The sequence below is a fragment of the Ictalurus punctatus genome, chromosome 20 (genome assembly GCF_001660625.3).
Source record: "Ictalurus punctatus breed USDA103 chromosome 20, Coco_2.0, whole genome shotgun sequence".
Taxonomy (NCBI): domain Eukaryota; kingdom Metazoa; phylum Chordata; class Actinopteri; order Siluriformes; family Ictaluridae; genus Ictalurus; species Ictalurus punctatus.
This window is the reverse complement of record NC_030435.2, coordinates 977,727-993,269: the sequence shown is the minus strand read 5'-3', so window position 1 is coordinate 993,269 and position 15,543 is coordinate 977,727. Positions and strand designations below refer to the sequence as shown.

At 39.0% G+C, this 15,543-nt stretch overlaps 1 protein-coding gene across 6 annotated transcripts in view; it reads left to right on the top strand.

Moving 5' to 3' along the window:
* si:ch211-207d6.2 (sickle tail protein homolog) overlaps positions 1-15,543 on the top strand; it is a 60,649-nt gene that overhangs the window by 1,383 nt on the left and 43,723 nt on the right. Inside the window, exon 2 of one of the 6 annotated variants that reach the window (XM_047162592.2) lies at positions 4,130-4,219. In XM_047162592.2, coding sequence (XP_047018548.1) covers positions 4,165-4,219 — 55 coding nt within the window. In that variant the 5' untranslated portion in view covers positions 4,130-4,164. Of the gene's footprint in view, positions 1-4,047; positions 4,220-9,783; positions 10,741-15,543 lie in introns of those variants that run through there. The other 5 variants (XM_017495559.3, XM_053673707.1, XM_053673706.1 and 2 more) reach the window with 5 other exon arrangements.

The following is a 15,543-nucleotide window of genomic DNA, read 5'->3' as shown; positions in this document are numbered from 1 at the left end:
ACGTGGATTTAGATTAACTAAACCTACTGCGTTGAAGAGTTCTGCTACACCGTCTCTATGGCAACCGCGTCTTTTTCCTTCTACACCTGTTTTCCGGCAATGGCGGAAACAGTGAGGAAAACAAACCATAGTAACTAGTTGACGGAGTCAAAAAAAAAAAAAAAGCGAATTAAATGTGAATACACGTCTTTATGATCTGTTTTATATGTTTTCTTTGTGTTTAATGTTTTCAGCTGAACCAGGGAGTGATATTTCTGTAGTGTTTTATGCGACAGAAGCTAACTAGCTCCTTGTTTTATCCAGATTACTGAGTGCACTATGTAGGGTTCTAGGTCCAACATGTGAAACTGCTCAAATAACTAAACTGTAAAGAGTGTTGAATATTTATGACTTTACTCACTCAGTAAATAATGCACTATATAGGGTGTGAAATATTATTCACTACACCCAGTAGTGCACTGGATGTTCAATGGGGAGCTATTTGGGATCAGGCCAGCATGTGTATGATTAGCTCATGTAAAACCCAATATTTCACAAAGCTCAAACCTTTAATAAACACAAAGCCCATCATTTACAGTCAATATGTTTTAGTTCTAGTCTCTTATTAAACTTCCTTAATACAAATAACCAATTAATGCTCTTATTCAGTATCATCTAATCTGTTCCGTCTTATTCAGAGCTGTTGTGCATTTTAGAGCCACAAATCTGTTTGTCTTTTTTTTTCTTCCAGACGAGGAAAAGTCTATTAAAATAGATTAGTCTGGCTAAATAGAATAATCTTTCTAATCTCCACATAATCCCTGGGTTTGTAGTTGTGAGAGTCTGCCCTCAGGGCATCAATATGGCGCCTTAATTCACACAAACAACTCCTCGGTGTCTCTCAGGTCACTGATTTATAAAGACTGTTTACACTACATGGACATTCAGGAGAGTTTTATAACCACTTTGTCAGTTTTAGTCGCTAGTTTATGAGTTATGCGCAGTTAAACAGTGTGTACACAGCGTTCAGGATCAATAATTCACGCATCATGGAGCAGCAATGAAGCAACATCAACCGACTCTTTCACATGCTAACCCCATCGTCTGAAAAAAGAAAGATAGGAAGCGTTAATAAAGTATATGAAGTATATGAACTGAGCTCATAAATCATATTTAATGTCCTTGTACATAAGACGTTTATTCAAACACGTATTCAAAAACAATGATTCATCTCTGATGTGTCGTTCGTGTAAGAATCAGCTCTTTGAATACGCGCTTTTAGTTGAACGCTGAGAGCCGACTCGGATATATGAACCGAGTCATTCTCGAACGATACATCTGTACTGCAGATGGATTATTATTTATAACAGCAGAGCCATCGCCGTCTTTTTAAAGTCTAACAAAATGCCTTAAATATAAGAGCGTAGAATATTAATATATCAGTAATGTGTCTTTCGAGAATGAGTCGGCTCTTTGTGTCGAGTCTTTCGGTCGACTCTCTGGTTACTGTATATATGGGCCTGCATAAGTAAGGCTGCAGTAAATAGTGCATTGTGTATATTGATTATTTAGTTAAACACCTCATTAAAAATAAGATATAATGATAAATAATATTTATGAAATATTCAATTTAAAAAATAATAAATAATTTTCACTACATATTATAAGTAGACAGATGTACAACTATTTTGGGATTATAGATACTAATACTAATATTTTATTCTGGAATTTGTGTAAATTATATGCAAACTCATCAATCAGTAAAACTTGTTAGTGTATGTCCTCCAGGCTGCCTGGCGCCCCCTACTGGCCACAATCCTTTTAAAACTATTATAGCCTACATTTTATATTAAACATGCTTTTTATTATTTTTCAGGATCCCAGATGTGCTTTAATTACCATATTTATTAATTAATTCATCATGATTATGGTCGCAGCAGCAGTAATCACATTAATCCCTCTTCATGTAGGAAAGTGTGGAAATGAGGTCACCAAGCTGCCAGTCTGGGTTTTAAACAGACAGAAATGGGCAAAGAGCCAAATTATTCACTCTCTTTTTTTTTTAACATATGTCCATCTCAATCTGTCAATAACAGCAGTGTAATAAATACAGAGTGTTGTGTGTAGAGTAAAAGGTGCAATATAGTGTTTGATCATTCTCCGTGTACAGCCTTGGATTAGATTAGTCAAATGAATAAAAAATAATTCTCAGAGTCATTTCTGTTAGTGTATGTAGTTCATCCTATAGACAAATCTACAAATAAAACTGAGAAATGAATGAATAGGCAGAAGGGAATACTGATATTCAATATGACAGATGGTCGATTTATGGAGCAACGCTTTATTTCTGCAGAGAAAGTGAAATAAGATGATTAAATTAAGAATTGATTAGCTTCACATCACTGTAGTCGCTCATTACTGGGGCTGAAATGTGAGAAAATTATGAATATCAGTAATAAATAAAGCTATGCCAATTTGACTGTATTTGTGGAAAAGTAGCTCTATTAAAACATACTTAATTAACATGGCCCATTTTTTCTTTTATTTTATATTAAATTCCAGATTCTTTACTCTTCTCAGAATACAAACATTTTACAAATGAATTCTCAATATATTAAAGTCCATTTGAACAAAAATCCTTTTTTTAGCATCCACTGTACACTTTCTGATTGATCACAGCACTTTTCATTTAAATATTGTTCATTTCATCAAAACTAACTACATGATGTGATGACTCGTAGATAAAGGGTTCTCATCTATATGTATATACAGAGGTTCTTCACTTCATACCCATGTTCTAGTGTGGAACCTTTTTCTGATACACAACCACTTTGGTGTCGAGTTCTAGACAGAACCTTTAAGGTTCTCATATAGCATATGAGCATTGAATGCTGCTTTATTCTGCTAAACAAGTCGATTCATTATTATTAATTTAGCTTAAAGCTGATCTGATCACTTATCACTGTGGTTTAGACCCACAGTGATCAGATCTCAAAGCTCTGCTGCAGTTTGTAGAATAAATGCACTGGATTTGTTTATGTTTTGTCGTTTGTGGTCACTAGAGGGCACTAGAGGACCAGGTTTGATTATCATGGCCATTTTCTTATCTTTACACACACTATAAATAATGAAATATACAATATATACAAACGTTTCATATCTGTGTGATATTGTGGCCTGAAATCGTGTTTAATTTACTCAATTTTAATCACAAATTCAGATTTTCATGTGGAAAAAATAGATATTTGTTGATATTTTTATGTGTGAAAAAATTTCATATACAGAACTGCACGTTCATGTTTTTTGTTGTTTTTTTAAAGGAAAATAGAAAATGCTGTCTTTTAGAGGTGCCCAGGAACATGAGCTAAAAAAGAAACAAAAAATTCTTTCATGTAAAAAAAATATAAATAAATAAATAATAGAAAAAAAAATATGTAGCTTTATTTTTAAAAAATACTTAATTACAGTGGCTTAAAATTTTAAAGCATTAAATGATTGTTTTAAATATTTAGTTCAGGCTATTTTTATTTCTTTACTCTTCTCAGAATAAAACTTGTTTCTTCTTTTTTTATATATATTAAAATATGTGCAATAAAGGCAGTGGATAATTAAGTATGTATTAATTTACAGTATGTATCACAAACATTCCTTCAACTCAGAATAATTCAATTAAAAAACTACACACAGTGTGAGTAATTATAGATATTTAAAATAAATAATAGAGTCACATCAAAGCAAAAATTAAAATATAAATATATAGACAACAAGAACTGTCGCTCTCATCCAATAACACAAACGTATACATGTGGATTTACAGTATAATACATAAATACCTAATACATAAATATAGCCTTGAGTCATCAAGATCATCCCAAATGCTTAATGATCTGATGATGAGAACAGTGAGTACAAAGTGTTGGAAATGGAAATGTGTGTCTTTTAAATGCGACCAAAATAGTTTTGATTTCAGGTTTCCTTAATGGAATTTTTATTAAAAAAAACAACAAAAAAAAACACACACCACAAAAAAATCCCTAACGCGTCATGAGAATTTTTATGATAATATAAATGAATAATGTAAATAAACTTGCTATTAAATGCAGAGGTTATGTTAATTTTCTCTGGTCCACATGCTGGAGCGTCTGTGCAGGTCTGTGTGAGAGAAGATCAGAGACGTGGAAGTTAATGAAGGCGGAAATGCGTCGCACATCAAAGCATCAGATGCGAGTGTGTTGGACAGGTGAGGACGACTCAGTGCTGGTAATTACTCTGCAGTTCACTTCAAATACCTCACAACTCCCAGGGTTCAGTCTCTCAGCCTGCAGGATGGGATTTTGCCCAAAATATATGAGCATCATGATTATTTAGAGTAAAAATGTAGACGATAATTATACCTGTCACTAACAAATAACTAATCATTATGTGCATTATATATATATATATATATATATATCCATCCATCCATCCATCCATCTTCTATACCGCTTAATCCTTTTCAGGGAAACAAATACAAATAAACACAAATAAACTATTAAAATAAATAAAATAAAAATAAAACTGTATGTCCTGTTGAAAAAAATAAAATGTCACATGAACAAACAGGCATATCACCGTAACTCTTGGAGTAGCATGTCTACCGTAAAAACTCTGCACAAACTGCTGTAACTGCTCGGCTAGCGTAACGTATAGCATAAAAACATATCAAATGGCTAAACTATCCTAACTGTTGGCGCATATAGAAAAAAAATACCAAATCAGTTGGAGCAGGACGTCTATCATAAACACCCTATTGAATGGACAAACTACCTTAACTGTCGAATTAGTACAGCTACTCTAGATACCCTAGCAAACAGGCAAACTACCATAACTAGCACACATAGCATAAATGGAAACACTAGCAGAACTGCTTGTTCCTCTCTTAAAGTTAATGAGACTAAATCAAAGTTACAGCTTTACTTCTGACACTGGAGACTCCTTCCATTTGGTTTACATGTGAAACGTTCACCCTGCCATGACCTTATCAACTTTTGAGAACTATTTTTAGGAAATGCAAAGGTAATTTTAGCTTTAGCTGGATGTGATGTACAGCACCGTACACAAAGTCCTGGACACTTAGCGTCCTATTTCTGACCAGGACACACAACTATTTCTCCTCAGCCTCAGTGGACATAATGAACGCTGTATTTTACCCCCTCTGTAGGTAACAAAGTGACAGTTTTAGCACCGTGGCTAATGGAGGGGAAAAAGTCAAAGGGCTACAGGACACGTACCGCCTCTTCTTCTTCCTCTCCGTCCTCTGTGTGAGACCTCGTGGCCAAGTGAGGGACAAAATCAATATACTATAAGCAGCATTAGAGTCTGTACTTACTCATCTCCACACACACACACACACACACACACACACACACACACACACACACACACACAGAGAGTGCAAGTATAAAGGCTAGTCGGATCTGTGCATTTGCTCTCGCGTGTCCTTCTGCTCCCAGCAAAGGTGAACTAAATTAACAGCTCAAAAATCTCATTTCCTGAAGACCCAAAGTCAGAGACGCTGCCCCCGAGTACTCTCTGATAAAATAATAAAACGAAAGTACACACAGATGACTGCATCGCTCTCGGGGACAGGAAATAGAGCCTGGCATCTTTGTGGTGCAAAAAAAAAAAGCTACGAGAGAACATCACAGATGAATAGGGGAAGAAAAGATATCCAAATAAAGAGCGTGCAAATAAAGTCTAACAGTTTGTCCATTTACTATGATTTTTACGGTAGACGTGCTACTCCAGATGTTACGGTAGTTTGTCAGTTTGACAGTGTTGCATTTTTAGTCATTTGCCCATGCGTCCATAGCGGACATGCTTCTCCACAGATATGACAGTTTGTCCATTTACTAGGGTTTTTTACGGTAGAGGTGCTACTCCAGATGTTACGGTAGTTTTCTCCATTTACTAGGGTTTTTTACGGTAGAGGTGCTACTCCAGATGTTACGGTAGTTTTCTCCATTTACTAGGGTTTTTTACGGTAGAGGTGCTACTCCAGATGTTACGGTAGTTTTCTCCATTTACTAGGGTTTTTTACGGTAGAGGTGCTACTCCAGATGTTACGGTAGTTTTCTCCATTTACTAGGGTTTTTTTACGGTAGAGGTGCTACTCCAGATGTTACGGTAGTTTTCTCCATTTACTAGGGTTTTTTACGGTAGAGGTGCTACTCCAGATGTTACGGTAGTTTTGTCCGTTTGACGGCATTTGTACAGTTAATTTGCACGTGTTCAGGATAGACATGCTTCTCCAGCACATACTATAGTTTTTACATTCGATGTGCTACTCCAGCAGTTCTAGTACAGTAGTGTGTCTATTTACTAGGGTTTTTATGCTAAACATGGACGCTACTCCAGCATTTACAGTAGTTTGCCTGTTTGTTCTTGTATTGTACTACAATACGACGACATGGTAGTTTACTTCTTTCTCTTTTTTTCACAGTGGTCATGCTACCTAAGTAGTTAAGGTAATTTGTCCATTTGTTAGTGTATTTATGGTACACATGCTGCTATTTTGTCTACTTCCTAGGGTGTTTAGTATTTACAGAATTCTTCCCTTTCGTTTGTGTGCGCATGCTAGGCGTGCTACTCCAACACTTTCGGTTGTTCGCCCATTTGTTAGTGTATTTATGCTAGGCATGCCGCTTCAACGAGTACGGAGTATTTCGCGTAGTTTTTTTTACGGCCGTTGCTGCCGACAAACGCTCGATTTTGCTGCAGCTTTTTTCAAAATTTGCGATGCAGTTTGCGGGTTTTTTGCACTTTTCTGCGGAAAACTACTCGGAGCGGCGAAATCATAATAGCACGAGATAGTTTCGCGTTCGCGTTCGCGTTCGCAGCGATGTTTGTCGGTAAATGAGACCTTTCTCTGTATGGTGGTGTTTTTACAAGAAATTCTCTGTGGCTCCCTGTCAGTCCTGGGATTGACCTCACAACCTCCCGGTGATTAGCACAGAACCTCGGATGATACCATCACAGAGCAGCTACAAAACTGCATGCATATCTTCCTAATGAAGTAAACCTCATGATATCAGAGCTGACCCAGAGCCTCATTAAAACACAGGCCCAAAGCGTTCCTCGTATATTCCTGTAAATATTTCTCCCTGTGAGTAAACACTTCCTGTGATGGTCACAGAGCAGATCGATCTTGTCCCATTTTATCGCAATCCATTAAAAACCTGAGCAGACACGACCTGAAAGCGCCAGCTCTCAGGATCCGTGTTACGACCGGTGGTCTCATCAGTCTTCTCGCTCCTCTGCTGCGGTTCGAGTTAGGAGCCGTTGTGGAGAGAGACTAATGACTGAAAACAGCGCTTATGGGAGCGATATTTTCCTCTGCGCCGCAGTTATTGTTCCGTGTGATAGATTTTATGCTCGGCAGGAGCGGCGGCAGCAGCGAGGCAGAAGACTGAAGGCCCTCCTGATATTTCTCGATGCTAATGCTGAAGGCGTTCATTACGGAGGAGAGAGTTTGTGCTCGCAAATAGAGGAGGAGGTTAAAGATTTATCTGCGTAATGTACTACTGAGACGGATTTTTTCCGGGGGTTCAATACGACACCTGAACAGGTGGAGGTGGAGGTGGAGGTGCTGAAGCTCCCTACGTGGAGTTACATATAATAACATTTTTCCATTCAAAATACACGACAGCTTTATGATGGAGACGAGGGTTTAGCAATAAAAAAAGAGATCAATGGTTTTGTAAAAGGTCCACGGCTCACCCTGTTTTCCGATAACCATTATGTACGGAATGAAACACTCCGTGTCGTGCTTCCATAGAAAAATAATCAACTACGTGGTGGTGTAACAAAGCAGACGTACTATTACTGCCACAATTATCGTTATTCTCCATTAACACCACGTCCTGCAATGTTTTATTCCTCTTACACCACAGCAGTTCCTTTTATTAATTAAAGAACGCTGTTGATTTTGTATCCGTTTATAGTTATTAGATTTAATGTTGTGGAAAGTCAACCTGAAGGAGCTATAAGCGCAATAAAAATTTGCTTAATGATGGCTAGCATGATATAATACTTAGCCGAACCTTGACTAGCATAGTGACCTTGGATATTGAAGTTAAATAAAACTATAAAACTAAAGTATAGTTAGTGTAGTTACTAAAGCGAGCAACTATAGCACATTGCTAAATTTCAGAAAAGTTTTGCTAACAGCTGAGGGGTAAATCTGTAGCGTTTTTACCCGGGACACTGTTTTACAAAATGAACACGGGCATTTCTTAAAGAAATGACTCGGAGTCGTATGTTTAGCGTTAGCATCTTCAAAGGAACGGGTTTTTCCTTCATGTCTCGTCCTACAGGAGCGCAGCGTGACATCTCCGGATATGAGAACTGAGTGAAATATACAGTGTTTTTGAACCGATCTCTGCGACGTCCTGCGTGTGAGCGTCGCGCTGCGCCTCTGTACCTCTGGCTGTAGTAATTTGGGATTATTTGTCACCTTTTCACATTTGCACACAGAATTTATTTTTCATCCCCAGGGTACGAGAGTGCAAATTAGAGAGCCGGCCGTCCCTCAGGCTTCGCACGGCATGCAATAAAAATAGTTTTTAATGATGCAGAGAAAACCTCAGTAATGAACAGGATGTTACACAGAATGGCCTTGAGTTCTTGGAATTCGTCCTCTGAGTCGTCGAACGTTTCAATTTCTTCATTTTGACAGAGAATGCACATTAAAACGATGCTGCGACCATCCGTTATTTTACTCGTTATTTTATTAAAGAAATTAATTATTGATGAAACAGAAATGAATTCCTGGCTAGGACATGCGTCAGAAGTTTTATTTTTTAATAATAATTCGACTTTTTTTTTTCTGATTTAAAAATAATCCCATGTTATACCTGTATACACTGAGTTTATTAACAGTTTGTTAGATATACTGGATTAAATCAAACCTCATTCACACTGTGATAAAGATTAAAACGTTTTGTCCTGATCACTTTACTCAATAATGAAAATTATGATTATTTACAACAAAAAAAAACATTTTATTGCGCTTTATGTTTTTAAATAAACAAAAATGATACAGTTTGGACATGAAATGATACTGTAATTACATAATTATGAGTTAAGTTCGTCACACTTTAAATTTTGTGTACCGTTTCTTAACTGTTAACTCAAAAAGCATTCGTTGTTGATATTAGCTAGCTACTTGCTAGCCGAGATAGCTAAAGTCTGTTAGTGGAATTACATTTCTGAGGACATTTCCTGACACCCTGCACGTCCTGAAGCGTTTTATTCCTCTTATACAACGGCAAATTGAGACACATCATAATTTATATCTGTTTATATACATTATGTTGTGGAACATGTCAGTTCCTGTTCTCACTTACGTTATAGCAGCTATAAACAGTTGTTCCCTCACCAGCCTCGATTTATTCTCTCTCTTGAGCTAGTGCTCTCATGTTAGCAAAAGGCGTAAGCTCGTCTGTTCTGAAGGTGTTGGAAAAGTTCACGCTGACACTGGAGACTCCTTCCGTATATGTTAAATAAACACATTCCTCCTTACAGAAAACTTCCCCATGTCAACGATTGCACACGTTTTTTTTTAATCTGTTTATTATATAGCGGAGCTGTGATCGAGCGGTTACTATAGAAACGATAACGCATTAGAACGAGCGCGTTAATATAAACCTGCGGTTTGATCAGTATTTACGTTTAAATAAATAATGACTAGAAATGAGTGAAAATTCAACCTCGTGCACTTTTTTTCAAAAAGTGCGCGAAAGGTGCTGAGCGATTGGTAAACACTGATATTGAGTTCCAGAGTCTGGAGAAATGATCGTCTGTATTTCACTTTGGATTCATGAAACGATTCGTATATAATCATAAAATCATATAATGGGAACAGGGTGCGTTCGGTTATGAGGGTTAGGGTTAGGGTTGGAGAGGTGCTTTAAATAAGATACCAGAAGAAGTTTAATGGATGATGTGAGCAGGGAGGACATGTTCATGAGGACGTGTGTAAACCTGACGTTTTAACCAGCTTCCTGCATCTTCTCACTTTGATTTTTGTAAACGCTGCAATTTCTGTTGGACGTCCATCATTTCGAGGTTCTTTCCTCTCAGCATGACGCATACAGTTAGGGAATAAATCTCTCGCTTGCTCTACTCTCTCTCTCTCTCTCTCTCTCTCTCTCTCTCTCCCTCTCTCGCTCTCTGTCGCTGTCTCGCTCTCTGACTCCACGGTAATTGTCTCGCCTCGTTAAATCCATGTGCAGCTCGCACAGCTAGCCGAGTGTACGAAGGCTCTGATTCCTGAGCTCAGAGCCGGAGGGAGTGTTTGTGCTGAGCGTGGAAGGGATTAGTCAGGGACAGCAGCGAGGGTCTCGGGACTCGGGAACTGATCAGACAGGACAGCTTTGAAGTGGGCTGTTTTCTCATCCAAACTTCTGAGCAAGCACCATGAAGTTCTAGTGCACGAGAAAACAGCTTCGTCTTTAGGCTGCCAAAGACGAAGAAGGCGGGAAGATCTTGAGATCTTGATCTTGACAAGGGATACATCTTTGAAACGACGCGAAATGATCTCATCACGTCTGGTGAAACCATCGAAGCAGCCGCGGAAGGAGCCACCGGGGGATCGCTCGAGGATGCTGATCGTGGGCGAGAGGCTGATGAGAGCCGGCAGTGAAGGAAACCTGCTGAGATCCACACCGAACCAACAGCAGGAGCTTCAGGAGCAGAGCATGAAGATGATCTCCAACCCAGGTAAGGACTCTTATCATCTCAAACAAGAGGCTCTTGCTGCTAAATATCATAACGACCTTTAAAATGAACTCAGTATGAAAAATCCTGAGCAGAACTAAAGAGGAACCACAGACACGTCGTGAAATGCCTTCAAGATTATAACACAAGTCCAGTCACGCTGTATTGATTACTGATAGACAGCTTGGAAAGAAAAGTGCACCACATGGCCCTAAATGTCTTTATATTCTTCTTCATCATCTACAGGGCTAATATTGCTATCAGGTAAAGGAAGACTATAACTAACAGTTTAGTGAATTAAACCAAACAATACAAAGCATAAAGCATAAAGCTGTAATAATGATATCCAGAATATTCTATATATCAAGCATCAACAATACATAATAAAGGCATGGCATGAATAAACAGATTTAACATTTAATACAGGCACCGAGATCTTTTGTGGGATCAAAGGCATCTGAGTAGATGTGGGATTTTAAAATGATTTTTCACTCTTCTCTATTATAATATAGACAGATTATTCTCTCCAGCGCAAAAATCATTATTTTTTTTTACATTTTATTTATTTCAATTGCACACCAATTTAAGGAACGCTTTATGAAAGACAATGATCCATAAACAAATCCATAAATTAGGACAAATAAAGCTAGACGTTCAGTTGGGGCAAAAGTAATGGCGCCGTATGGTGTGTCTGTGAAAGCTGATGAGCTGCAGTGGCTGAGCTGCATTACTGGAGGATTTAGCACACTGGAAGATGCGTTTAGGAAGTGCTCGTCCACCATTTAGTCGCCATTTTGTCTTTTCAGCCGTCTTTGCCTTCTATGGATATGTGGGTGTGGCTAAATGTAAATCAGCTTTGCTCTGAATGTGCTTGGTACTGTACAGCTGGTGTTTATCAACACACACACGTGTGTACGAAGTGAAACCGGTGGGGATTTTTAGTTCAGTTTGGCCAACGAAAACATTTACACACAACTATAGTAAATGATAATGAGGCCCACTGAAGTGGAATTAGCAGACCCTTTAAATAGACTTTGAAGTGACAACTTTTCACACAGAACATTAAACATTTAACTGGAGTAACTTATCCAGACGTGTACCGTTATCTGGGTGATACCGAGTGCGTCTACGCGAGAGATGCAGTAAAAGCTTAGCACAGTCTGGATGCTTACAATTATGTCCTTAGCAGAAAAGTTGGGAACATTGTTATCGGAATCTCCCGCGGTTGTTCTGTATGTGCTCGACAACTAACTGGAAACGCCCAAGGAACAAAGACGTCACTTCCTTAAACCGCCGAATAGCCGATGAAACGGTCTGTGAGACTAGTTTTTGACTCATAGAGAATAAGTTCAGTCGTATGATGTCTGTGATGTATTAAGGAAGCTCGAAGGCTTTGCTTTCATGTAGGCTTGAGCGAGTTGTCACATTCAGCTTGCGGTAAAAAGGAAAGACCACGCTCCTTAATGGATATTTTAAACACTACGGATAATGGATGTTTTAAACGCTAAGCAGATACATTTACAGATAGTGTCAATGCATTACACCCCTAATAGAGAGTAAAATACAAACAGCAGCGGACCAAATACTAAGCCTTGAGGAACTCCTCATCAGCCAGGTACTCGCTAAATCCCTCTCACTGATTTCTGAGACTCCCCTCACTCATTGATAAATGTTTGCATGATTTCAGACACTCTGTCTCACCACTAGAAGTTATTTCAGTGACTGGATGACTGAAACACTTCAGCACAGACAGCACGTATTTATTCTCTGTAGGTACAAAAGGCTCTGCTTAATGCTACGCTGGTCTTTCTGTTGCGTTATTCGTCTGTCTGAGGTTCGTCTGCCGTGTTATTGTGCGACTTCCCTGATGGCAGCATATGTCTGTATTGTCTCCTGATTCCCGTCTGTATGGAGGGGATTAGTACAACAGACTCTTTTTTGCTGATCGGATGCATTCCCTTGCTCGTGATCTCATTCAAGCTGATCAGACCGCACACTGGCTGAATAAACAACACAGCACTGAGCCGATTATTACAGCTGTCCTGTTCTAACGTGAGTATTCATTTAAAAAAAAAAAAAGTATCTAATTAAATCAAAGTTCAACCGAGTGTACGCTTGGTAAATGAAACCAAGTCAGCAGAGGCTTTATCGGTAACTTGTCTGGATTTACCGATCACTACGTCTTTGAATGAGCCCGGGATAAAAACATCAGCAAAGTAATCATAGTAATCTTCTTTAGACATTACTTGTTCTGTACAGCTTTATCAGACGTCCCTGTCCACTATGTGACTGCTCTCATCCTGTTATAGGGCTTTAAACTGGTTTTACGACACTTCCGGCCCAAACTGACACTGAAAGATTCCTGAAAGTCGTGCATGTTTTTAGGAAGCGAGTGTTTGATGGATAGCAGCTCTCTCCTGACGTCCGGCCTGTTTACTGCACACTTAAAACCCCTGACAGTTGGTTTATTTAAAGAAGATTGAAAGGCCTGTCCTTGCTCAAATGAGGTCCATTTAGAAGCCGAATCGGCCCAGAATTCATTTGAGCGACTTTATAACTCGGAGGACCTCTGGGGTTTCATACAGCACAAAGAGGCGGGGTGATTGGCAGCTCGGCAGAAAACAGGCGACTATTTTTAAACATCATATTCTCCAAATCTGGAGTAGAAATCGAAGCTGCGTAATATCCGATCGAGATCGACTGCATTTTGAGATCGTGGATAATTTAGTAATGTTTTTATTATGCTGCTTTTTAGGGAACATCATTAATGCCTAAATGAGCTGTAGCAGAACTATCTCCAGATAGCAAACGATTCAAGGTCATATATATCATATCATGGTTGCGTTTAGGGACAAATAGATCAGGACCGGCAAAGACAACTGGATTACGGACCAGAACTTCCCACCTGAAAGGAACCGAGTTGAAGATTTTCACAGTAACCGACCAAACTTGTCTGGCATTTTAAACTCAGGGGCAAATCTGTCTCGGTGCAAGTTTTGGATGTGTCCTGACAGCCAGATTCAGGTAAGTTCGTCATCGTTATTGGAGACTCTGACGTGAAGGAGGACTCCACGACACTGCTAACATTCCCACTGAGTACAACGAGAGGTTGGTTTCCTCCGGGTTCGCAGGTTACCTCCCACTGTCCGAGAAACATGCAGGGGGGCAGATTGTCTACACTAAATTGTGTGAATGTGTGTGTAAATGAACTGGCATCCAATCCGGGGCGAATCCCAGACATGTGGGAAATGATGTCTGTCATGTGATGGGAAACATGAGTACACACTTGTGTATGGTTAGTTCTGCATGCATTTTAGTAGCTATAGTGGCTAATTAGCGGTTAATGAGAAAAGCATGCTAACCACATACATAACACGGCTATTGTTTTCTACACTTTACTCCCATCACGTGTTTATTTAAAGGTGTAAAATTTGTAAATGTTTATTCAAGCCGTTATTCGCTTCTGTTTTGCATTATAATCACGGTGTATTGTGGGCAATCAGCTTAAATACAAAGAGAAGTCTGGGACGTTTTTAGAAAGGATAAAGAACACTAACTGACTAGTCATTCATTTGAGCGTTTGAGCGCTAACACAGCACTAGTTCCTGCTCCTCTTCCTGTTTTTGACCCCAGCAATGTGCAACTGGGTACACCCGAACTAAAAAGACTTTTACTCTGGGGTTAATATTAAACAGTGTGACTAGTTTTTCCCCCGGTGATATCACACTCGATTAGCTGGGCGGTGGAGGAGAACTGCACCCGAGGCTCAGGCCGAAACCGGCAGTCCTGGCTCCTCTGGAGGAAACAGAGTTCCCCCAGAGCCCTCACGAGTCCTTCATGCTAAAGCGGATATTTTGCAGATGATGTGAAATTATACAGCGGTGTTACTCGGTAAATCTGAGCGGTGTGAAGCTTTAGCCTTGATGAACTGCACACTATTTTTACAAATGCACCTCCTGTGGCTGTCTTTGTGCAGTGCAGCAGTTCGGTGCTTTGTCATAATTTTGCCTGAGTGTTGTAGCAATGCTGTTAAACCGTGAGTGCAATCATACGGAGACGTACGTGCAATAATTTCACACCTTCTTTCACATAAAACTGGAGAAGCTGAGGCTTTCAGCCAGTTAAAGGATTAAATATACCATCTATAATCCAGGCAGGGCGAGAGTGCTGAAAACGAGCGCAGTACCTGTAGACAATAAAGACTTCCAGTAGGTGTTATTAATAATAATAATAATAATAATAACATCTGTATAGTAAAATAATCCACGACATGGTGGTGTGATGAAGTGGAGTTACTGTTACCATCCTTAAGTGTTTTATTCCACGTATACAACAGGAATTTGCCAAATATTGCACTTTATTATTTGTTGAAGAACGATACATCGTACATTTAACCATTTGTGGTCACATTTAATGCTCTGGAGCGTCCACTAAACAAGTTATTTCCTGTTCTTGCTTAGTTATAGCAGCTATAAACAGTCTTTTGAGTTAATACGATGAAAACCGTAGCTTGTCATGTTACACAAAAGTGTAAACTCCTCTGTAAACTTCAGTTCACACTGGAGACTCCTTCCATAAATGTAAATATATATATATATATATATATTTATAAATATCGCCTTCTTGGGAGGAAAACTTCACGCCAAACAAATGATAAGATCATATAAATAACCACTTTATAAAGTTTTGTTTACGTTCTCTTTCCGGTTGTTTTGTTCGTCCGGATCTCCTGAACACACGGCATTTCTGCAGCACAGCAGCTCTGTCGCTTGGCTCGGTTTAGCAGCTCGCGTCTACAAATAAATG